This window comes from Cottoperca gobio, chromosome 8, assembly GCF_900634415.1.
Source record: "Cottoperca gobio chromosome 8, fCotGob3.1, whole genome shotgun sequence".
Taxonomy (NCBI): Eukaryota; Metazoa; Chordata; class Actinopteri; order Perciformes; family Bovichtidae; genus Cottoperca; species Cottoperca gobio.
The window spans coordinates 14,685,974-14,710,692 of NC_041362.1; the positions used below are offsets into that span (position 1 = coordinate 14,685,974).

Here is a 24,719-nt window from a genome sequence, read left to right on the forward strand (position 1 = left end):
TGTTACTTTACATATATTTTACTGATAATACTTCTACTTACTGTAATTAACATTTAGATTTCTTATCCGATATAATTTCCCTAACATGTCCAACGCCTGCGCCCGGTGTCCAGCAGCACTACTGTTTCTACATTCTTTCCCTCAGCCTTCTGGCCACTTGACGCGTTGGTCTGGCTTTGTGGAATTAGATTATGCCACCTGTCTTTTTGAATTCCCACCATTGTGAATAAGTATGTACTTAACTGAACAGATACGTACTCGGATGACTGAGGTAAATATTTGGGTGGATGAAAAGCTAGGACTTTGGATAAAGGGAAAAATGGAGAGCACACTTCATTTCTGGCACGGTATATTTTTGTAATGGTATTGTTTTGTTTTGGCCCAAGGGTCATATCGTTGTTTAGGATTCAGTTCTATTTTAGTGACTGATCTGTGTGAGGCTGTGGGTGTGTGGGTGTGTGTGTGTGTGTGTTTTGCTTAGGGATTTGGCAGTTGCCGTACTGCAAATGAGCAGTTGCCTTGAAGCAATATGTGCACATAGCTCTCACTATATCTATCTCTACCTCTATCCCCTCCACCCTCGTGTGTGTGTGTGTGTGTGTGTGTGTGTGTGTGTGTGTGTGTGTGTGTGTGTGTGTGTGTGTGTGTGTGTGTGTGTGTGTGTGTGTGTGTGTGTGTGTGTGTGTGTGTGTGTGTGTGTGTGTGTGGTGTGTGTGAGTGGGTGGTGAGACCAAAGAGGATATTGTGTGGGAGTGAAGTACCATTAAGGGTGCACATAATTTGTGTGTGTGTTGGAGAGAGTATTTATGCTAATTATAGCCCCTCCTTTCTGTGCAGGTTTGACAATAGAATATCTAATAAAATAGAATATCTTATAAAACAATATGTAAATGGACCAGTGAAAATATCATGTTAACATTGTGTTCAATACTCTGATCTACCAGTGACTGATACTAACAGTGCGTCGCAAAGAAGATTTGTCAAATTTCTTCACTACTGCAATCTCTACTGGCCTCTGTTTGGCCCGGTGAAGGTGTGGATAACAAACATACCCTCTGCATTGTAAGCATGCAGTCGATTACTAAGTTAAATACAAATGCCAGAGGTCCAATTAAAAGTTGTGAAGTCCATTGCACCCTGTCTGCCACACTTTAACTTTTATGAAGACGATAAAAGAGAGGTGTGAATTTTAAATGAGTAGATAAGTACAGTACTTGTAGTTAATGTTACATTCCACCACTGAACTGAGGTGGATTTCATCATGACCAAAGTGTGTATGACAAAAAAAGAACAGTGAAGTGATCTAAAAGGAAGCTTTGTGTCCAAATATTTTTAGAGATTGCACAATTGTTTAGTAGTGCATATTATAATTTACACAACAAGTCTGTTGGCACATTGACATCTCCAGTTGAAAATGAAGTTCAGTAGTTCACATTGTGTCGTGCTGACCGTCAGCTTTGATGTAACAAAATGTTGGCTTGTGTCAGTCACACTCAACGTCCGTTGCAATATCCTGAAGTCAAAGATGAGTTCTTCTAAAATCCAAAGTTTACTATCACATTTAAACGAAGACAAGCGGAACATCTTCATAAATGAGAAGCTGGAACCAAAGAATATTTGGTGTTTTAATATTGTCTCTATAACCTGCTATCATGGAAGTCTCTGTAGTTCAATGTATTTACATCGCTTCTCGGTGTCTCTCCCTTAGACGAATATACTCTGGGGCACAATCATGACGAATGTTTGCGATTGTGAGACATTTTTAGCCTCCTCTGTTAGTCTTGCCTGTCAGTGGAGCTGTCATTGATCAGGCTGGAGATGTCAGGCTCGCTATGCATCTGAGCTTTCACTGTTTCACTGTTTCTGCACTGCTGAGTTTTTACCAACCTGAAAGTGGAGCCGTGTTACGCTTCTCATCTCACTTAGACTGTGATCGTACTCGCTTCCTTTTGATCTTTCGTCTGTATTTATGTGCATACTTGTTATTTTCAACAAATCTGTGCCCAGGGAGAAAAAGAAGCTCAACCTTGAATCTTGTTTTTAAATGCAGGATTTTTACAATTCTGTTGACAGCAAACTTTGTGACGGCAATTCTGTTAATAAGAAGTCCTTTTGGTACTTGGAGTACTGTAACATTAATATGAGGTTACATTTTACATTGCATTTCCAGACATTTAGAAGGAGCTCTTATTCAGAGTGACTGACAATGAGTCAGCGGTGCGGGAGCGACAATAAGAGTGTGTGGGTGTTAAGTCAGAAGCACAGCATTCCTCTGTACATTTACCACCGCTAAAGCTTTTCATAGGTTAAGTGAATGCTGCTTCTAACAGCTCGGTGACAGCTAAATAACTCTTTTCATCAAGCCTCCCGCTCATAATCATATATCGCATATCATCAACTTAACGTCTAATTGAGTTTGTACTTTTTACATTTTAAAGCCGAGCCTCCAACATCAGCAAGTCATTGAGATGAGAACCTCACGTTTGATCATCATATATCTAGAGATGCTTAATACACCAACACATGTGAGCCTTCACAATAGTCAGCTTTGACCATGAGGAGGTTCACCTGTTATTTATTGTGTGCGACTCACTGATACACTACTGCTTGACTTATTTCATCCTGATGAATACAGTGTGATTCCCTTTAATACTGAATTGGAAAGTCACACACCTATGGGTGACGTTAGTGACACTACGTCCATGCTTTATACAGTCTATGTTAAAAACTACTCATCTGTGTTCAACACTTTCTTAGACTACGAATAACATCATATTTTGTGCACAGAGGTAAATGTCTCTCTCTCTCTCTCTCTCTCTCTCTCTCTCTCTCTCTCTCTCTCTCTCTCTCTCTCTCTCTCTCTCTCTCTCTCTTTCCACAGTGTGTTGTTTCGTGGTTCACAAGCGTTGCCATGAGTTCGTCACTTTCTCCTGTCCAGGTGCTGATAAAGGACCTGCATCAGATGTGAGTACAATCTCTAAATGAATCCTTTAAAAAAGTGCTTCTGTGCATGAATGTGAACGAGATGAAACGACAGACTGCACACACACACACACACACACTTCCAGCTCCTGAGCTCCCATCACCTGTCAACACCTCAGTTACGCTTGAGCTCATTCTCCTGTCTTGCCCGTTTCACTGTGCCATCACACACAGGACATTCTCTTGTGTTTATATATCAATACTGTTTACCTTTTTAAATGTAGACCTGTACCCGAAGCTGCCCAATAAAACCAGCAGCTCCACTGATGGGAAACTGAAATACACGTTCACTTGAGATGTGAAAGGGATGTACAGTATGGTGATGTGGAATGGGATGAGACATTTCATAGAAGCATTTTTTGAAGTCTTTTGCACTTTGAATTGAGTTTCTTACATATCGCATGTAGAGCTTTGTTTCGCTGCATGATTGTCACATTAAATAAAACGTATTTGCGTGATGTAATTGCAGCAAACAAGCCCAACTGTGGCTGTGATGAAAAGTGATAATATAGAGATATTTAGTTCCTTTTATTTTTATTTTTACAACAATGAACCACACTGGATGAAATTAGGACATTTTGTATTTCAAGTTTTTAATTTGTATTTGCATTATTATATGAATATCTCAACAGATTTTAGATGCGTATGCACCTCTTGTTTAAAGTGGTGGGTTCAGTTTATCAAATTCACATCTTGCTCAGGCATTATTTTATCTTCTCTCCATGAAGAAAACTGTAAAATTCAACTTTATATTGAATTACTCATGAAAGTAGCAACACACTTTCTCTAGCTGCTGTCTAAATGTACTCTTGGTACTTGCCCTTATCTCTTCTTAAGAAATTCAACTTCGACTATCTACTACAACATCATATACACGTGGTACCAGTGCTTCGTATATCACAGTTCACATCAGTTCACATCAAATGAAATCTGTTTCCCCCTATGCACTATTTCATACACATACAGTGTTGGAGGTTAAACGTCGTTCTCGTCCTTATGTTATTAATAAGTATTCTCCTCAGCTTCTCATCTGCTGTAACAACAGCAAGTGCCTTTTAAGTGGTACTTTTATCATAATCTCTTCCGCTCTCTCAAGAAGCTGAGAAGTACTGTTTAAGTATTCTCCGATTTATATTCTTTAATTGCCAGACCTATTCTCTTACCTGTCCTATCAAGAGGACAGACTTAGTGGCCTTCCTTCTCTTAAGAGCCAACTTTATCCTCTCAAAACCCAGGGGTCTTTTAGTTCCTCAACTGTGTCCTTACCTCCCTCTGGAGTGCCCTTTAGGTCTGACAAGTACACTTAGCGAACCGCCTCCAGAGGAAACGCTTGTGTTCGCTCTTTGGCTTACGTGGTGTGTTCAGTAGAACTGTCTCTGCAGTCTCTCCTCTCATCCTATTATATGTCTAACATTTACCTCACTTCTTTTTCTGTCATCTTTCACTTGACTGCTTCTCCTTCTTATTCTTAGTGCCATTTTTGAGTGCCACAAATAGCCTCTTCTTCTTTGACAGCTTCTGTTTTAGTCAGGGCCATACATTACCCAGGACCGGTTACCCAAATAGATGCTAAAGCTTCTCTAAAACCATTTTTCTAGTTTATCTTCCTCCAATATCTGCAGTGTATTGAAATGTGTTAATTAAAATACAAATGGAACATTGTTAGTTCAGGTAAAGCAATGACGTTGCGCTTGTATTACCTCAATTGCTGCGGTTTCATCAGGCTAATGACAGGATCACCCAGAGCTTTGAGGCTAATAACATCCAATACATTTGATATAAATGGCCAATTGCTTTACGCAAGTACCTCTGAGTGAAACAAAGTTATGTTTGGATTCAGTGATTCAACCTGAATCAACCTGTCCAATTCCCCACATGATTATACGTATGCCTTGACCCACTATGATCCGACATTACAATTAGCCGAGAGAGTCAGTCGGCAAGTTGACCCGGATGTAGATCCCTATGCAGTTAGCCATCTTGGCCATCCCAGGGGTCGGACTCAGAGATGAACGTTTTAAATGGTTCATGTAAAAGTCCTTTTGGAAAGCTGTAGGAGGCTTACCCAGCTTACCCTGTTATAAGCTGTTCAGTGAGAGTCCTACTCCCCCCCCCCCCCCCGTATCTCTACAACGGAGTGGAAAGTTAGCACATCCCATATAAGTCACAATGGTCACATTTGTGGCAAATGCAGGTTGAAATAAACCTGAATCTTCCTTTAAATCATTCCTTTACCTCCTTTAAAAACATCTTCTTGGCAACATCCTTTTACTTGACTTTTTGTAGGCAACCTGTTTCTCATTAGTCACTTCAGATGTCATTCTACATCTTTGTATGTCTCCTTCTACCTATTTCTTCTGAATACACCCTCCTCTTATTCTGGCACTATATTTATATTTCTATATTTGGCATGCACTCTGCCTGAATCATTCTCCCATTGTCTCTCCCCCTACTCTATTCTGTACATCCTCTATTTAAATGCCACTCCACCCAGGGGGCCCCTGCTCTTAATTACGGGGCCTAACCACCCCCACCATGTAATTTCCTTAATGAGTTTGTGGTCTTACGACCTCGGTTCCTGCACAGTGGGAATGTAGGGTATCTGTGCTCCAACGTAGATGCACATTTAAATATAGTAGACAGGAAGACAGGTAGCCTGGCTTTTGAACGCCGAGGGTTTCCGCTGGTCATGTAATCCCATGAATATAATGAAGTTCTGTTCAAACTGACAGAAGAAGTCAGGGAATATCACACATATTTACATATTAGCCTCATTGTAAGATTACTAAAGCAGGAAAACCTCACAAAAGCTCTCCGACTTGGTTAAAGAACGTTATGAAACACCTGGGTGAAGATTGACTTAATGTTTTCACCCACACACACCTGCACAGAAATGTTTCTTTAAACTTGAAACTCAAAGAACAAAACATTTTCAGCATTTTTAGCTCGATCATGCAACATATTAAGGCGTCCTTAGCACTTTTATCTGTCAAATAGTTTATTACAATGAAACCCCACAAAGAGTAAAACTGTTTCACATTGTGCTTTAAGTTTCCAAATGATCACTGAGGCAGATTCTTGTATTGTAGAACATTTTCAATACACTGAAGTGTCACCAATTAATGTCCAAATGTAGGACTAAATAAGTTTGATTATTATTTTTTAAATGTCTGAAAGTTCAATCAAATGTTGTATTGTTTTCTGACCTTTCATAAGCCGAATAATGGCTTAATTGAGGCAATCAAAAATGAAATGACTGCTCAAGCATCTGCCAATTGTGAGCATTTATCTATTGAAGCTGATAATGTTAAGAGTGTGTGGGTCACATACATGAAGGAACATCAAATCAGGAGATGTTTTTGAAGGGCACCGGGTAGATGCAGCTATAGAGGAAGACACAATAGGCAGAAAGCAGATTTATTTGAAATAATCAGTAATACTGTCTCCCGCAATCAGCCCACTACTCCCACTTTACCTCCTGCCTGTCCCTCCCTGCCTCTTCCTCTCTCTGTATGTATGTTTAAAAGAAGAAGTCAATTATAGATCTGGGTTAATAGAATGGGTTCCCTGTGGGAGAGGTCGAGGGATGAGATCCTCTAATGAAACCTACATTTCATGCCCACAGCCGTGTGTGTGTGTGTGTGTGTGTGTGTGTGTGTGTGTGTGTGTGTGTGTGTGTGTGTGTGTGTGTGTGTGTGTGTGTGTGTGTGTGTGTGTGTGTGTGTGTGTGTGTGTTAGGCCGAGATATTAAAAACCTATGCACAAGGAAAGCACTGCTACAACAGGCTCAACAACTAAATGTAGACAGAAGAGACAGTTAGCTTAGGTTGATGATTAAAGATAGTTATTTCCCACTGGTCCTGGAGTTCCTAAAATATATTTTTCAGATAGAAATGTCAAGTCAAGCCAAATCAATTTTATTTATACAGCATCACAAATTTGCCTCAAGGGGCCTTTTACAATTTCCTGTCTTTGTGATCTTCTAGATTTTCTTTCTCCTTTTCCCCCCCCCCCCAAAATCCTCGGCCTCTCTCTGTACATGCAACAACCGTCAGAGCGCACACATGTACGTTTAGCCTACATTTAGTGTCTTCACACACGTTTCTGCACAAACACTGAATGACCACACATTTGCAGACTTTGTTTTTCTTTGTGTTCAGTTTACTGCGCAGAACTGAAGCAGGATGGTAATGACCTCTCCCCCCACAGAGTCACGTCATCATGGGAGAGGCCGATCCCTCCCTGGACACTATCACAGGGCTAACACCCGTAAACACACTCACTTCCGCAGCTTATAGTGTACAGGTGTAGCATGTATGTGGACTGTGAGAGGAAATCCAAACAGACTGCACACTGAAAGAGCACTGTCAGGTGACGTTACAGCCAATACAGCAATATTGAAGCTTCTGGCAATCTTGCCCCAAAATGCCGCGTTTTTTTATAGGACATAATTATAGAGTAAAATGTGCACATTCAGATACGATGATATATTTAACAGCGCGTGTGACCAGATGGTTAAACACCACGCTGAAGCTACAAGGTAACCTTTGAGAGAGGAGGGCTAACAAAGTGATGGAGAGATTACGATCAGCATATGGAGGAAAGAAAGGACGAGTGGAGCTGCATTGAGAGTGTGAAGATGAAATTACCACCCTCAGCCCTCTCTTCCCCCCCTCTTACTATCTCTGTTCATTCATTCTTCACTGCTTTTGCTATGCCATTAAACAATCTTTTTTTTCCAAGAGTGATCGCTTTACACATCTTCCCCAATCAACAAGAAATCCTTTAAATAGTCTCTCATACAGAAACACTTAAACATTCCCAGAGGAAGAATTACAAGCCTGAGGGGGATACACACAATGGCACTGCATTAGCTTTGTTGATGAGGACAGAAAAGGCAGCCTCTGTAAAATTACATTTCACTTTGTTCTTATTTGTGCAGTCTGTTAATAAATCAGAGTGCGTGGAAAGACTCAAAGATGTATCATCACACAGTGTGAAGTTTTACTGAATAGACGCTGGAATACTAAAATCGTTAATTTCAAAAGTCATCAATTAGCGCTTAATCTGCTGATTATTTTCTCGACGACGTGATTATTTGTTTGGTCTATTAATGGGGAAAAAAAAATCCTCATAATTGAAAAGTAGTAGCGAAGGAACGGTTTGTCAAATGTACAAAAACTAAAATGACATACACGATCAATTAATCAATCATCAAAATGGCTGATTAATTTAGCAGATGTGCACATTTTTTACAGCACACAAATGTCATCTGGTTATTAGAGACACTACACTTTATGATTATGATTACTCTGCACAGTGAATGATTGTTGCCACTGTAGAAATGTCAGAAAGTCAGTAAGTAGCTGCTCGAGAAGAGGGAGTGGACTGAGGACAAAATCAATAGTGGGACACAATCGAAATAAGTTTTTATGTCACTGACTGCGAGCAAAGACTGTCGTGTGTGTGAGTGTGTGTGTGTGAGAGTGAGTGTGTGTGTGTGTGTGTGTGTGTGTGTGTGTGTGTGTGTGTGTGTGTGTGTGTGTGTGTGTGTGTGTGTGTGTGTGTGTGTGTGTGTGTGTGTGTGTGTGTGTGTGTGTGTGTGTGTGTTGTGAGCACTGACTAATGGCAGCTCTGGCATCGTGTGCTGATGTTACGAGCGGGCTTTCAGTTTGGACACCCAGTAACACAACATATGCTATGAAATACACTCGTTTGTCCAAGCGCACCACGCTGAGCCATCTGCTTTTAATTAGTGGGGTCTTAGTGAGTAAAATCAAGTGAAACAAGAGGCCGAAACTGTTGAAAACATTGGCAACATACAGGCAGAAAACTAAAACTAAAACAAACTACAAAGTCTATTAATGTGCTACCTTTCAGACCTCACATGGCATTGTTTTTAAATGAAAAAGACACCCTAGTAAGAACAGTAGGTCATGTAATGTGGGTCACGTGTCCCTGGCCTCGTCTATATCTTTATTGATCATGCTGTGTGTAGGATTCATATTCAATGCTTTAGCTTTTAAAAGCTGTTTTTGGTATTGATAGTTAGTTTTATTTGTCTTCATGTTTGCAACGTTGTGGATGGTAACGTTGATCTGCCAGTCTGTCCACCACTTTGGTCCGGACCAATCTCCAAACCCCATTGCCTATTTGGTCTGATGCCAATTTAGCCTCTAAGTGGAAAATCCAATATGGGATCCTGGTGTAGCCAGCGGACATCTGGGCCAATACTTTATTTTGTGCGGTGCTCATTACAGTCCGATTAGCAACTTGAGACATGAGAATGGACATGGAGTTGAGAGACAACTTCTACAAATGTTTACAAGCAAAAACAAATCTAAATTGTCAGACGATAGCCGACAGGCTCGGAGATTTAATTTAGGCCAATGCGTTCACCTCTTTTGCTCTCCCCACGGACTGTTAGCCTGCATGCAACCAAAGCCTCTTCAAATGTGATCGGTCAATGCTTCTTGAACTACAAACTGAAACCTGAACTATATTAGTTTGAAGTGTTTTCTGAAGTCAAGGTGCTTCTTCATTCTACAGCAGCACTCTGCCTTCTTACTTCTTACTTCGAGGGACGGTCACTGATTTCTAGAACATTCCTGAAACAAGCTGATAGAAGTTCTCCCTGAAAATGTGTTCACTTGTTTTGAGAAGTTGCGGTTTAAAGGATCTAATTACAGACAGAAAATACTTGTTGAGATGGAGACTTTTGAACAGTGGTGCTTTTTACAAGGGGTCACAGATATCTCAAACTCACGAGCCAAAAATGTTGGCATCTGCCCACTGCTTAACACAGGCCTGATTCAAGGCTTTACAATTGGTAACACTTGTATAGTACAGTCAAATAGATTGACGGATGGATTGTCATCACAGCATTTTCTCTCTCTCTGTCTTCTGATTTGACTGATCAGCCATCAAAAGATCACATGCTCTGATTTATAGAAGAAGAGGAAAGTCTGGGAAAGTCATTTATTTTTACCCGATTCACCTGTACTTTTCTTTTCTGATGAATCTTTGCATTTTCAACATGTATTTAATCATTAGTGAAGCTGACAGCCATCATATCGCTCCTTGTTTGCTGTTGCTCATCATTGGAGCTTCAGCAGCACAATGTTCCCTTGTTTTTCCAAAGAACAAAAACAAGCAGGAGGTGGTCTTGTCCTTGAGAACCAGCAGAGAAACAAACAAACACACACACACACACACACACACACACACACACACACACACACAGATGTACACGCACAAATGCAAACGCATACACAGTTGTGCAAAGAAACCCACATACCTACGCACAGGCCATCACAGACAGCCGCACAATCATTCAAACTTAACGAGCACACACACACACATACACACACGTGCACGTGCACACTTCTGAAGACACCTTGGGGAAGCTAGGTATAATTCAGGCAGTGGTAGCCTAAATTAAACATTATTTTCCAGGACAGATTTGCAGGAGATGATGAAAACAGACATGAACACACACATTGTCAAAGTAATATGTCTATACACACCAAAGACTTAACTGAGAGAAATGTTTGCTTTGGCGGTAGGCAGCAGTTATTTGCACCTTTAGCATTATTTGGAAATTCATATTAAACACTGTAGCTCCATGTTTGGTAACTTTGATGGAGCCCCTTGGCAGAAATATTTAAACTCCTACATTGAAGCATCCCGCTTCACCGCACAACCCGGATCCCTCTAAAGTGGTGGATTGGATGTTCTCACCATGTGTGGGTTAATGTTGCTAGATTTCTGTGTGTGTGTGTGTGTGTGTGTGTGTGTGTGTGTGTTTGTGAATCAGCAGTCCCTCAGTGACCATCAGTTACTGTACATGTCTTAGATTAGTGTGTGTGTGTGTGTGTGTGTGTGTGTGTGTGGTGTGTGTGGGTGGGTGTGGGGTGTGTGTGGTGTGTGTCAACCTCTGAAACTACCCACTGAGGCATGGTTGCAGGTGTCACTCACACACACATCAGACAGAAATAGCCTGTGCATCTGGCCTAGTTACGCCTTCCAAATGTTCATAAAAGAGGAATTTGTACCGGAATTGTTTCTTTCAACAGAAAGCGCATAATCTTTTAGTCTTAGCGATGATAGCGAAAGAAGCCTGAACTGGTGACCTTTCTCTTAAAGAACAATCTCTGTGTGTGTGCTCTATTGTCATACATGTAGCTGACATTTCCAAAAGTATTAGGAAACTTCTCTTGATCAGATGCAATGCAGGTGTCCATAAAGTTACATTGTCTGTATACAGAATGTGCACAAAGTGGAAGGTGGTGAATGAAAGAGAGATATAAAAGCATGTGTTGTGGTAATCAATCGGTGAATAAAACCCATGGGAGCATGGAAACTAAATAGTAATTTCTGTCACACATTCATTCATTATTTTCTTTAGTACTGTTTGCACAGATGGCAAACACAACATGCGTTTACACAACATCAACAGATGTTTGACGAAATGTTCACTCCTTTATTCTGAATGATGCTTCCTTCTGTCTGATTCTCTGAGGAGTAGAGACAGGAAGTGTGACTGAATATAGATTTGTATTTATTAATATTGTTACTAACTAACTTTACTTAATTACTTTCTTTCCTTCCTTCCAGGACCCGAGGGCAAAGCATAGGTTTAAGATCCACACCTATTCCAGCCCGACCTTCTGCGACCACTGTGGCTCTCTGCTCTATGGCCTCCTACACCAGGGCATGAGATGTGACCGTATGTAGTCTTCAACACACTCATGCCTCACTTTATATTCCATATCGCTGATGGTCTCACTCAGTGTGATGTACAAACCACATAGATATTTATACATTCTATTTAAATACTGCCCTTTAAAATACAAAAACTAGAACTAAAACAGTTTGGAACTCACAACCATGTTAAGAAATACGTCTGTCTGTGTGTCTGTGTGTCTGTGTGTGTGTGTGTGTGTGTGTGTGTGTTGTGTGTGTTCCAGACTGTATGATGAACATCCATAAGCGCTGTGTGGCCAATGTGCCGAGCCTGTGTGGGACGGACCACACTGAGAGGAGAGGTCGCCTCCAGATCACCGCTGAGGTCAAGACTAATGTGCTCACTGTCACCAGTAAGTACATCTCATAATCACAAACAACTGTGTCTCAATTCAGGGGCTGCATTTGTAGACCGATTACGTCACAGCGGCCGCGACAGAGGTGTTTCGCCGACCCCTTCAAATGCGGCCTTCTTTTTGCTGGATTTGGAGGATACATCTGATGTATCCTTCACGGCCGCAGGTATCCCAAGATTCATTGATTCATTCATTCAAGAGAAGTTATTTTTTGACGAGAAATGGCGCCCCTCGACCCAGCAGTAACGGCAAATGGATATACTTTTAAATGTAAGTATTGGGTTTCAACTCGCTCGAATAGCTAACGATACAAATGTTATAAAATCAAAGGACCTTAAAACATAATATTTTCGTTAAAATGATAGGTGAAGTTACGGGACGTTGGTGCCGCTTGGCTGCCGGCATCCGACCTAAGTTAGTCTTTTAAAGTAGAACTTTTAAGACCTTAACTTTCAAACCTGAGAGTTTTAAATGTTGATATATGTTTTACATAGATTGTGGCGATTGTATAGATAGTGTATACTTCATATTACCGGCTTGGTTTTCTGACAGTTTAATATCACTTAAAAAGTCCAGTGCAATCGTTCGGTTTGATTATACATATTTTATTATTTATAATTATATATATTATATATGTGTACTTATTTTGCAACTTGTATACTAACTATGTATAGCTAAACCTGCTCTAACATTTTGTTTTAGGGAGAAGGACACAGAGACGGAGGCAGAAGAGAGCAGAGCAGAGCAGGGAGAGGATGGACAGACTCTTCTCTCTGCTAGAGACACTTATTGACAGATGAAATGTAAATTAATTTAAATAAAGCCTATCTTCAATCAAATCAAATCAAAGAACGAGATCACGGGTACAAGCGGCCGAAATGGGTTTTCTCAGACGGGTGGCTGGCGTCTCCCTTAGAGATAGGGTGAGAAGCTCAGCCATCCGTGAGAGACTCGGAGTAGAGCCGCTGCTCCTTTACGTTGAAAGGAGCCAGTTGAGGTGGTTCGGGCATCTAGTAAGGATGCCACCTGGGCGCCTCCCTAGGGAGGTGTTCCAGGCACGTCCAGCTGGGAGGAGACCCTGGGGAAGACCCAGGACTCGGTGGAGAGATTATATCTCCTCTCTGGCCTGGGAACGCCTCAGGATCCCCCAGTCGGAGCTGGAGGATGTGGCCCGGAGAAGGGAAGATTGGGGTTCCTTACTGGAGCTGCTGCCCCCGCGACCCGATCCCGGATAAGCGGTAGACGATGGATGGATGGATGGATATCTTCAATCAAGTTTGAAAATAAATAAGTAAAAGTATTATCTCTGGTTCCGTTCTCTGGGGGAAAAAATGCTAAAGTAAGCCGTCAACTGCGCTTGATAACTTCTGAAAGGTAGGGGCGTGAACAGCTGGTGACGTACCAGGAAACCCCCCCGTAGACCGGACCGTCTCATTTCGTAGACCGCTCGGTTCAGCCTTCGCGGTATGTGGAGGACCCGGCCTCCAAAGACCGCGAAGACTGCGTCCTCCGAAGGCTGCAGCCCCTGAATTGAGATACAGCTACAGCCTTCAGCTCTTAAGACATTTTCCCACTCTCTATTAATGTTTGACAATACCGGTCATCTGCCTCCCTCTACTGGTAGACCTGCAGAGGTGGAGGATGGATGCAATAGAAGTTAAGTATGAGATAAGACATTTGTTTATTCTGTGTCCATTACCAGTTTTATTCCAGCAATTTGATGCAGAATAAATGTCTACTCCATTACTATGTATCTATATCAATATGTTAAACATACACGGTTATTACAAGTGAGTGTATTGTGTCAATACATAAATCAATACAACATGCTTCATAGAGGCTCAAATGTGTTTAATAGTAAGGTATTACGAATACTGAATACGCTGTTTTGGGTTTGTGTTCATAAACATAATTTATCATTCTTGATTATTTTGTAAGAAGTGTGTAATCAAGGGATGTTTGCATTAAGATGCCGTCTTTTCCCAGTCCAACACACTTTGTGTAATGCATGTATGACTCCGACGCTTAAACCCCAACCTATAACATCTGACCAAAGTAATATTAGACCATCATCCAAACCAAATATGAAGCACAAGATATATGTTCCTCTAAATCAGCGGTCACCAACCTTTGTGATACTGAGAGCTACTTCAAGGGTACTGAGTAATACGACTTGTTTGACACAAACTTCCTGAATAAGATAGTTGCACAGTTCACCTTTAATGATAATAATATCATTAATAATCATAATAAATATTCATATATGTGAAGAGACGGTCTGATCACATGTTAATGTTATTTATTCCTCACAATGATCATTAACAATGACTTACCATGGTATTAAACACAGATATATTTAAACATTATTTATTTATGTTCTCAATCTATTTCAACATTTGAAAGTCAGAGTCATCACATCTCTGATATTTCTGTAAATATCTTTATCATACAGTTTTGTATGAATGAGCACATTTGTAGCATTTTGTTCAAATTCACACCAGTTATATTTTAGTACAAAGTATCACTTCTGTAAAACAAAATAAGGAAATCATTAACTGTCACATCTTCAGATCATATCCTCTTTTTAGAAACACTAACTTTGTAACATCAGAGAGAGGAGATCACATCGGAACCTTTCTTCTCGTCTTTGAACAGTGTTTTCAATAACCATCGTTGCACCTTTCAAGACCTCTCCGTCCGAAAAGGCTTTCTTCTTCTTTATTAAATAATGTGCAGCTCTAAATGAAGCTTCCGATGCTTTCTGTGACTTGTTCACCGGCCTCGTGAAAACAGACTGCTGCTGCTTTAACTCTCGGCGTGTTCTGCCCGCAGTGCTGCAGCTGGTAGTTAGTTAGGTAGTTAGGTAGTTAGTTAGGTAGTTAGGTAGTTAGTTAGGTAGTTAGTTCGCATGGTAGCTTCTGTGACATGTACCTGAAGTGTCTCCACAATGTGCTGCTTTGCCGTCGCCATGCAAATGAGACACACTTTTCTTTCACTGTTGTAAAAAATAATCCTTCCTCCCGATCATTGTGAAAATAGTTCATTTTCTTTCGCTTTTCTTCCATGTTTAACGTAAAAAACGTAAATGATGATTATTTTCATGGTTACTCGAGACTGACAACAAAAAAAAGACAAACATTTTACTCACAATACATGGATCAAGTTTGGGCGAGAAAAATGTTCAGAATGTTCCTCATTTCCCAGAATGCCTTTCAACAACCCCCAGAGTTGGACTTGTTGAAATCTTTGGGTTATAAATGTAAATTGAGAGCAAAAGGGATTTTGATGATATTGTCGGAATTGTTTTTGCTGTCTGTCTGTTTCTTCCTGTTGGGTGGTGGTTGAATGTCTGTTGAATGTTTGTTCAAAGTAGGGAGTTGTTAGCCCAACATAGACTTTTGATGTTTTAGGGTGTTAAATTGTTTCTGGAAGCATCTTCATCTGTGTCATTTGCAGAACATCATCATCAAACAACAAACATATCCAAGAAATGCACAGCATATCACCATATCCATTTTGTGCCAAAATTATACAAATATTTTCTACCACTGAATTTTTTTTAGCTGACTTAATTTCTTGCCTGAACAAGTCTCGTTTCAATGAGATAGATTAAATGTAGGCTCGCCTCTTTCCTCGAGAGAGTTTCCTGACCCGCCTCATATTTTATTTAACTAATAAATGGTAGAGAACAGCGTCACCACCTACGTTCTAGTTTACTTGTAGTACCTTGGTTTACCTACAGGTGGAAGCAAAGGTTTACATTAACTTTGCTTTGTGCCTGTCAACTCAATTACTGCTGTGCCTCAAACTGAAAACATCAGATGTAGAATTAACTTTTGGCTGAAATTTGCCTTTTCCTCTGATCTCGTTTCATGTGGAACAAAACCAATCTGAATCTGTTCTCTGGTGCTAAATGAATTGATTGCACATGCATATCTTGTCTGTTGTAGAGTAATGCACACAGTTATTAACATATCCCAAATCTGACTACTTGAATGTGAATAGGTGCATTACCTGGTCGCAGTGTACATAAAGCTGCTTCATCTTCAGCTTTGCCTCCATTCAATCCCAAGTACTAGATGACTCAATGATAATAGATGTTAACCCAGGAAATTGATGGATGGATGAGGCTTGAATTTTCCCAAATTTAGTAATTTTGCCCATGCTACTTAAGCGCTGAATAGTAATTACTAACTTAAATGTAATTGACTTACATAAAATGATTTGTTTCTGTTTAAAGAAAAAAATAGATTTTCAGTTCTGCTGCGAAAGAAAGAAATGATTGATTCCTCTTGGATTGCACAGCATATACAAAATACAAAGTACAGGATCTGTTCATCAGTGGAAAATATAAGCAGAGTCTCCACTACCAAAACGGTTATGAGAACTTTATGAATGTCCTTAAAAGAGACGATACGTATTATCCCTATTTTTCCTTCTCGCTCTCCTACTCTCTCTTCCTGGTTCCCACGCTCATAGACTGCTAGCCCATTAGCAGGGATTTACTGTGGGAAATGATAAGAGAGCAGACTTATCACACTGTTAGGACAGCAGTAAGAGCTGAACATCACATAAAGTAAAATAGAGCTTAATGGTAGAAACTGTCAAGGAAAAATGACAGCTAATGTTCTTTTTTCATATAGTTAAGTCATATCTGTCAATCCGTCCCAGAGTGCATTACAATTATTGTCCAGCAAGCAAGGATTTTAAACACTGAGTAATTTATTGTGCAAAAAATACATTAATGTCGTGATACATTCCTGATTTCAGCCAGCTGTTATACAATCCTCCTCTCATTTTCTGTGTGGTAATAGTTGACAGGCAATCATAAGAGGCAGCCAGAGGTGTAGTATTCATTTCTGTCCACAGGGGTCAGTGTGGAGCCACTAGTGGCTTACTCCCTCATTGCAGTGAGGTGGAGAAAAAAAGAAAACACCACCACAAAGAATGAATTTTAGAAGCACTTGGAATTATTCTACAGCTTAACGTAGCAGGAGCTGGTGGAAATGGCTGCCACACTGAAAATGCATGTGTGCTGTGGACTAGCTGTGGATTTAATCAAAGCAATTGACAGGGGTATAAAGTGACACTTTATTGATCACTTTTAAGTCGCATCCCTCCCCTTTCAGTGGGGATCAGAGCTCACAGTGCCCCTGGAGATGCAGGATCAGCATCAAGCTCAAGGACACCTCAGCAGGGAACATGCAGTGGGACGTGGGATTGGGGCCTTGAAAGGTGCCCCTTTCCTTTGGTGCTGCACATTCTGCCTAATGGCTTTAAAGCTTTTCTGAAAGGCAGGGTGAAAAAATCCAGTCATCATAGAAAAGGGTGAGAAGCAATAATTGTTTATATAGATATATATGGAAATAAAGGAAGGCTCTCCTGGAAGGCATTCATGGTGTTGCAGTCAGTGATTCACGTGGAAATTGACAGAAATAGTTGTGTGGAGAATGAGAGAATAGAGCCTAGGAGGGAAGTGAAAACCCTGTTTTCTGTGTCACCTCCACACAGCTGGACAATCGTTGTGTGAAGCCATGAACGTCGGATTTTTGCTTTTGTAAAGTTACAGAAACTTTAATGATGACTCTTGCTGTCTGTGCGGTGACTCAAAAGCAAAGTATAAAGCATATCAAGCTTCCATAAGAATAAGAAAAAGTAACAGTTTCATTAATTTTAGAAACGGCAAAAAGTCCATAAGTAAAACATTTACCACATATTGGTTTCTTGGTGACTTGATATTTTCTGGATACGTTCAGAGGCACCTTTAGACTTTACCATACTAAGCTTTCTTCAGTTTGAAGGACACTGCTCTCACACCAGAGGAAGGGACCTTTTATTCAAAGTGAGCAATTGGACTTATACATTTTTATTCAAGTCTAATGTCAGGCTCAGAGACATTTGCTTTAACAATTTGTCACGATAAAGCTTTTGATCCTAATATGGGTTTAGATTTTTGATTTGTCATCGCTCAAATTAAATAATCCAATAATTCAAGATCAGCTAGTAACTGCTTCAGCGTCATACAGCATGGTAGCACCAGGCTAGCAAGGCCAGAATGTAGTACATTTGTACATTTCCTCGGACTAAAAAGCCGAACACGGGCTTCACACTGCTCCTCCAACCTGCACAGTTTATTGAGACTCTTGTATATCCAAAATGTCCATATATGGGGAGAAAAGGCCCACAGTAGAATCACTTAAAGATACCGAATAGATCATGTTGTAGCACTAAGTGCCTCAGTGAATTAATCAAGTACAGATTGTCTCTACATTGGTTGTGATCATCAATCAACAGTTAATTTCTGAGGTGTGAACCAAAGAGGGGAAAGTTGATATACTTCAGACTCAGGTTAGTCATGTCTGCAAGTCAAAACAAATACAATTCCAGTCCCTGAAGTAACCAGTTTTCAACACATGTAGGAATATAGATGCTAAAATGAACATAAAGTCAACATCTGTACATCACATACTTTTTTCCTTTTCCTTTTTAATATGTACTGCAGTTGCCCTTACAAAGTACAGACTGTTGTATGAAGTATGGATAATATTGGGAAAGACTACTCAGCATAACATTGCACCTTGACCCTCTTGCTCATATATCCCCTGTGTAAAAGATTATGGGTTTTAGAAAAGCCTTAGAGAAATGTTTGCTTGCATGCTGTGAAATGCGACCGGATGCAGTAGGAACACCTGGTAGTTTTGGCATACTGCATTTGACACACTATATATTGGGACATACTAAACCTTTTTCTGCCATACTAAATAGTATGGTAGTATACAGTAGGTATTGGAAGGCACAGATGATCAGGCCACTTAAACAAACAAACCAAACTGAACATATAAATGTGTTAAATAAATGACCGTTCACCATCCCTAAAATGAAATGATCCGGAAAAGCGTCACTCATTTTGCAGCTCGTATGAAGGCAAGTAGCATTTGGACTGAACATAAGAATCCCACTAAGACTCTGATGTGGCTGTTTCACATGGGAGAAGATGCACTGCCCACACCCACGCTGCTGTGCACATACAGTATTCTGCTGTTACTGCACTCTTATCTCCACTCGCCCTCCCTGTAGACTCAACTACACAAGTTATCTCTCTCACACACACACACACACACACACACACACACACACACACACACACACTATACATCTATACTCAGACTCATACATGCTCGTTGCAATTAGCAAATACTTTATGAAAGCAAGAATTTCACACATGCATACACAGTAGATCCATTCACACACACACACACACACACACTCCCTCTATTTACTGTAAGTGTCCTATGAGACCATTTGGCATGCTACCCTCTTTATAGCTCACCTCAACCAGCATTTGATGGTCACTTTAACAGGCATCATCTAATATTTATTGACCTTCTCCACTGAGGGTTTAATGCTGGCCGTTGGGTCTGTGCTGTGGTTAACCTCTCAGAGCTTAGCGTATCATAGCTCTTTACCAGCATGAAAACCTAATTTCTCTGACTTCTTGAAGGTTTTCTCACGCTGCGAGCTCGCTGAGAAGCTCTCCCTTCAGTCATGGCTTGAAAGGATGCCGCATGTTTCCCGCAGCTTTGAGAGCTTTGCATCTCAATTGTTAATTGCAAAAAAAACATGTTATTGCAAAAGTGGGCTTCAGTTCCTTTCAGTAGCCGCTGAGGAACAGCTTCTTGGACCCATGTTTCAACTTCATGTTAGGCGGAGGCAGTCGGAAAAGTCTCACTTTCATGTCAACTCAGGTGCACTTCATTTGCAGTGACAATAGCTTCAGTATTATGTGACACTTCCCCCGTCATTTTACTGTAAATAACAGTTCCTTTTCCTCTATTTTAAGCAATCCCTCATCCTCCACCTGCAGTCTCATCTAAATGTTACTACCTGAGAAGATGCATTAAACAGTCATGTGCAGCATAACCTAACCAAACTCAAATTTCACAAATGATTTTCAACAAAGGGACCCCAGAACAGACAGACTTGATTTGAAATAGACCCAATATAGACAGAAGTACTATGATTGGCCTGGATAACAAAAAGTGGTGTCAGCCAAACAGACCCGTATACAGAGAGAGAGAGACAACCAACTAACAATGGCAGCAGCACAGGATCAGAGCTGAGATGACGAGTCTGCACGGGCATTAGACATATTGAGACCCTGGCACTACCCGACGAAGAGTGTGGACACAGACACAATGTGGGTCCTGGATCAGACCTCAGTGAGAGAAGTATTTAAAATGGTCCAATAAATGAGTAACATGTATTTATAACCTAATTATACGGCTTAGTTTGCTTGTAACAAAGTAACGTAAACCCTAAACCAGCTCAACCAAAGTGCTAAAATGCACCTTTTTATTTTTTTGTAAGAAAGCAAACTACAAGTGTGACCACATTCTGAGTGTAACTGACCCAGTAAATCGAGATGCCAAGAGACATAGTTTTAGGTTTCTAGCTTTGTAGAGGTATCTTTGGGCACTACGCAGTGTTCTTAAAAGGTCATAAATAAGTCATTTCACCTCTCTGGCGGGGGAAGCTGGTTTGTAGAGATGAGGCACCAACTTGAACCTGTGAGTTGGTCTTTTCTATGAATCAAACTCCTGCTCAGGAGTTGTCTCGTTTAAATATTCAAGGAAGGAAGATCGGAAACTCAAATGTTTCCAAATCTATTTTTTTACATGACACACATCCTGCCTTAGTTTATCATGGCTTCCTCTGCCGTGTTTTTCAGAACACAATTATTGAGCTACATTAGCTAAGTACTTTGTGCCGTTTTTGTTTACTTGTGGGGTAGGAAAGGTGTGTGTGTGTGTGTGTGTGTGTGTGCGTGTGTGTGTGTGTGTGTGTGTGCACTTGAGTGCTTCCCTAGCGATCTGCCTAAGACACAGCAGCACCAGCCCTGCTTCTGGTAATTGGATGTGACCTCACAACTTGACCAGCAACAATAATTGTGCACACACACAAATTCACACAATCGCAGGGGATGTTACGCCACTGGAATACAATTACGGCCCAATAACAGACGGCTACAATAGAAGGATTAGTGTTGGTACTGGCAACCTTCATCTGTCTACATGGTCATTACAGACAGATCTGGCAACCTCAAGACTTTAACCCCAAATACAACTCTAGAGGTTCTGGTTGTGTGTGTGTGTGTGTGTGTGTGTGTGTGTGTGTGTGTAGTGTACCATGCTTAATTTAATTATCGGTTTCAGGGGAGAGTTTTGTTGTTAAATAGATTATGGACAGGAAGCACTTTTTAAATTCACACACATACACACAAGGCTTGAAATTACCACCTGCCAACCTGCTAAATATGGGTTTAAATGAATTACGATAAGTTACTGATGGGCTCTGAATAAAACCGCACAATTGCTCCAGTTCATGTGCACAAGTACAGTAAGGGTGTATTTGAACACCCCTGCTGTTTCCACTCATGCAGGATACCCCCAGCATGGTGTGTGCAAAAGAGTCCAGTGGTGATTAATAATCATTTTACTCATCTAATAGCTTTTAAGAAAAATGACCTACCAAATCCGTAGCCAACAGGCTGCGGTGTTCCCCTGAAAATGTAAGAAGATAAAACTACAACGGATAATGATCTACACAATAACCAAATCAGAGTTCAAATTTGTACCGTAAATGTAAAATGTGTTATTTTACTTACTTTGAAGGCGGCCTTCAGTTAGTTTTACGTAGGCGATAAATACAGTTGCATTTTTATTACGTCGGGTTACTTGTATATGCAGCGATACCGTAACACTTTAAGGTAAATCAATTCATGATTCCCTCTGTTGCTCTATCTTGTGTTTCTGTCTCAGTTTAGACTTAATATTGTGTCTTTTATTTTTTCTTATCTACATTTCTTCATGTATCTACTCATTTCCTGATTTGTCTTCTATGGTAATCAATTTGGATAATTGAACATCTGAGTTTTCACTGGTGATGATAAAAGTCCAGCTCAAACTACACTACAAACACAAACTATTTCCCATGTCTGTTCATTGTAACTGATGCTTAAGTGAGATCAAATGAAAACTAATTTTTAAATCCATATTTCCTCTCTCACCTTCTCCCTCTCTTTTGCTATCTCCCTCCCTCTTTCTTCCCTGTTTTCTTCATCCCTCTCCCCCCCAGTCAAAGAGGGCAGGAATCTGGTTCCTATGGACCCGAACGGTCTGTCAGACCCCTACGTGAAGCTTAAACTGATCCCAGATCCCCGCAGCGAGAGTAAACAGAAGACCAAGACCATAAAGTGCTGCCTCAACCCCACCTGGAATGAGACCTTTAAATTGTAAGGCTTTATTACACCGTGTTCGGTGGTTTCTTATTGTATTTATCTTTCTGTCTGTCTCTCCCTGTCCTCTGTTCTACTTCCTTCAATCTTTTTCCATTGTATCTCTCTCACTCACCCAATGCAGTTTTTTAAGAGCATCACATTATGCTCGTCTTTCCAAGCATGTGTAACCGCTGGCGCTCAGATAAAAACATCTGGCATATTATATTAATAAAACCTTGCTTTTGGGGTTGTTTCCTGCAGTTGGCTCCAATTACATTCTTAATCAGATTCTTCACAGTTTGCATGGAAGGAGACTGAGATTTGCATTTCCAGACATCTGGGTGCAGATGTTCAATTTGAAAAGCATTTTTTCCACCTATCCATCAAATCTAAAAAGAGATTTTACAGTGTGAATGTAACACACAGGGTAGACTTACAGACCGCTACTACTATATTTTAGTGTATTTGGAGAAACCCTAACCCTAAATCTGATTACCAGAGGAAACATACTAGACACGCTTCAGGGGCCCCAAACTGTTATGACAGGAAAGATAAATTCAAGGCTGCTCTCATGTGGCTTTAAAAGTTAACAACTTAAAGGGAAAGGGTCAAAAATATATATTAAGAAATACCTACAGGTATAATTCAACTGTTGATTGTGCTTGTTTCTCTTCCAGCCACCTGAAGGAGTACGATAAGGACCGCCGTCTGTCGGTGGAGATTTGGGACTGGGACCTGACCAGCCGCAACGACTTCATGGGATCACTTTCCTTCGGCATCTCGGAGCTCCAGAAACAAGGAGTGGATGGATGGTGAGATGAAAGGAGGGATGGATGGATGAACGGGGGGAGGCAGGGGGGTGTAGAGAGACGTGAGGCAGGGAAACGGCACAGGTAGAGGAGGAGGGAGAGTGAAGGTGACCTTCATCATTACTGCACTGTTGGAGAAATACTTTAGTTGGAGCTCTTCTTTTTATTCTGGTGAAGCTCAGTACCAAAGCATCTCTACCCCGTCTCTTTATCTCTGCTTCTTTATCTCTCCCCCTCTCTCTCTAGCTCAGTCTCTATATCTCTCTATCTCCCTCTCCTCCTCTCTTTTTGCTGACGCTGCCCTGTCAGGGTTTTTAATGAGATGCCAGCATTGAGGTGGAATGGTGGAGGTGGAGGGATGCCATTAAAAACTTGATATTCAGAGCAAAGAGAACCCGTGCAAGTGTGTGTCTTTTCTACTACGCCATCTATGTAAAGCTCAAAAGCCTCACACCTGCTGACACCAGGAACAGAGCGACAGTGACATGAACAGCTGAAGCTAAACTTCTGTATGTTTCTATGGAACGGATTTGAAATTATGTTCAAAAGTGTTGAGTTTGTGACATACTCTTACTTTCATGATGTGATTTTATATAACGTTAATTGTTGTCAGATAAGGTGAATTAACTCGAACAAACCAAGTGACTCCAACACTATCCAAATACAGTAATCATTCATCGTAACAGCCAGCAGCAGATTTAATTATTGTCGGTGTTTGATCGTCTTTTCTTCCTTTAGATGTTTCCACCGTGCACAGGCTTCTGAAGTGGCTATAATCAATATATGTACATTGACAATGGATCACACAGCTGCTTCACTGCTCTTGGCGGTTCATTTGAGCTGCACACCCATCATGTTTGATAATGCGTGTCTTCTGATCCTACCCCATATCCAAGATCCTGGTCACCAAAATAAACAAAAGTGCGTTTGGCACACCCACAATGCACCGTGCACTGAGCAGTTGACTGTGCGCCGTGCCGCGCTGCAAGTTATGTGAAACTCCGAGCCCGAAGATTGACATTATTTGCAGAAAATAACATTTAATAATATTGTTTAAAGTGAAATAAGTCCCAATATGATGTCATGGCTGACTAAAGAAACGTGTGAATAAGACAGATATTCTTTGGAACAAAATAAGTGACCAGATGCTTCCATCTAAGTTACGTCGAAGGCCACTTATGGTTGTTAGACTTACAGCTAGACTGTGGACAAATGAGTATTCACATTTCTTACAGTATGTCTTGTGCATCCAGTAACATACTGAACTTGCAGTAACGTCTACAAGTCAAAATGTCTGATTGAATCATGTCATTAAGCTCCATCTCATCAGCATAAAACTATTTCAAACTGCTGTTTGTTTTTTGACGGCTTTGCCCCGACATACAGCGATAAACAAAAAAATTTAAAACAGGAATGCTGCCGATAAAATGCTCACGACCAACAGGATCCACATTTCCTGAGAAGATGAAAACTGAAATAAAACAAATAACTTATCATTGTGAATAAAATAATAAAATTAATACGGTGGTGTTACCGTGAGATATGAGCGTG

The 24,719-nt window shown here is 40.6% G+C and overlaps 1 protein-coding gene across 4 annotated transcripts in view; it reads left to right on the top strand.

Annotated features, from left to right (window-relative positions):
- Positions 1 to 24,719, top strand: part of prkcbb (protein kinase C, beta b) — a 104,173-nt gene that overhangs the window by 22,939 nt on the left and 56,515 nt on the right. For all 4 annotated transcript variants that reach the window (XR_003832633.1, XR_003832634.1, XM_029437447.1 and 1 more), the window contains exons 3-7: positions 2,882 to 2,964; positions 11,599 to 11,710; positions 11,952 to 12,080; positions 22,218 to 22,374; positions 23,037 to 23,171. Coding sequence is in view for 2 of the 4 variants with exons in the window: in XM_029437447.1 (XP_029293307.1) it covers positions 2,882 to 2,964; positions 11,599 to 11,710; positions 11,952 to 12,080; positions 22,218 to 22,374; positions 23,037 to 23,171 (616 nt within the window). In the remaining 2 variants the exon portion in view is untranslated. The remainder of the gene's footprint in view (positions 1 to 2,881; positions 2,965 to 11,598; positions 11,711 to 11,951; positions 12,081 to 22,217; positions 22,375 to 23,036; positions 23,172 to 24,719) is intronic.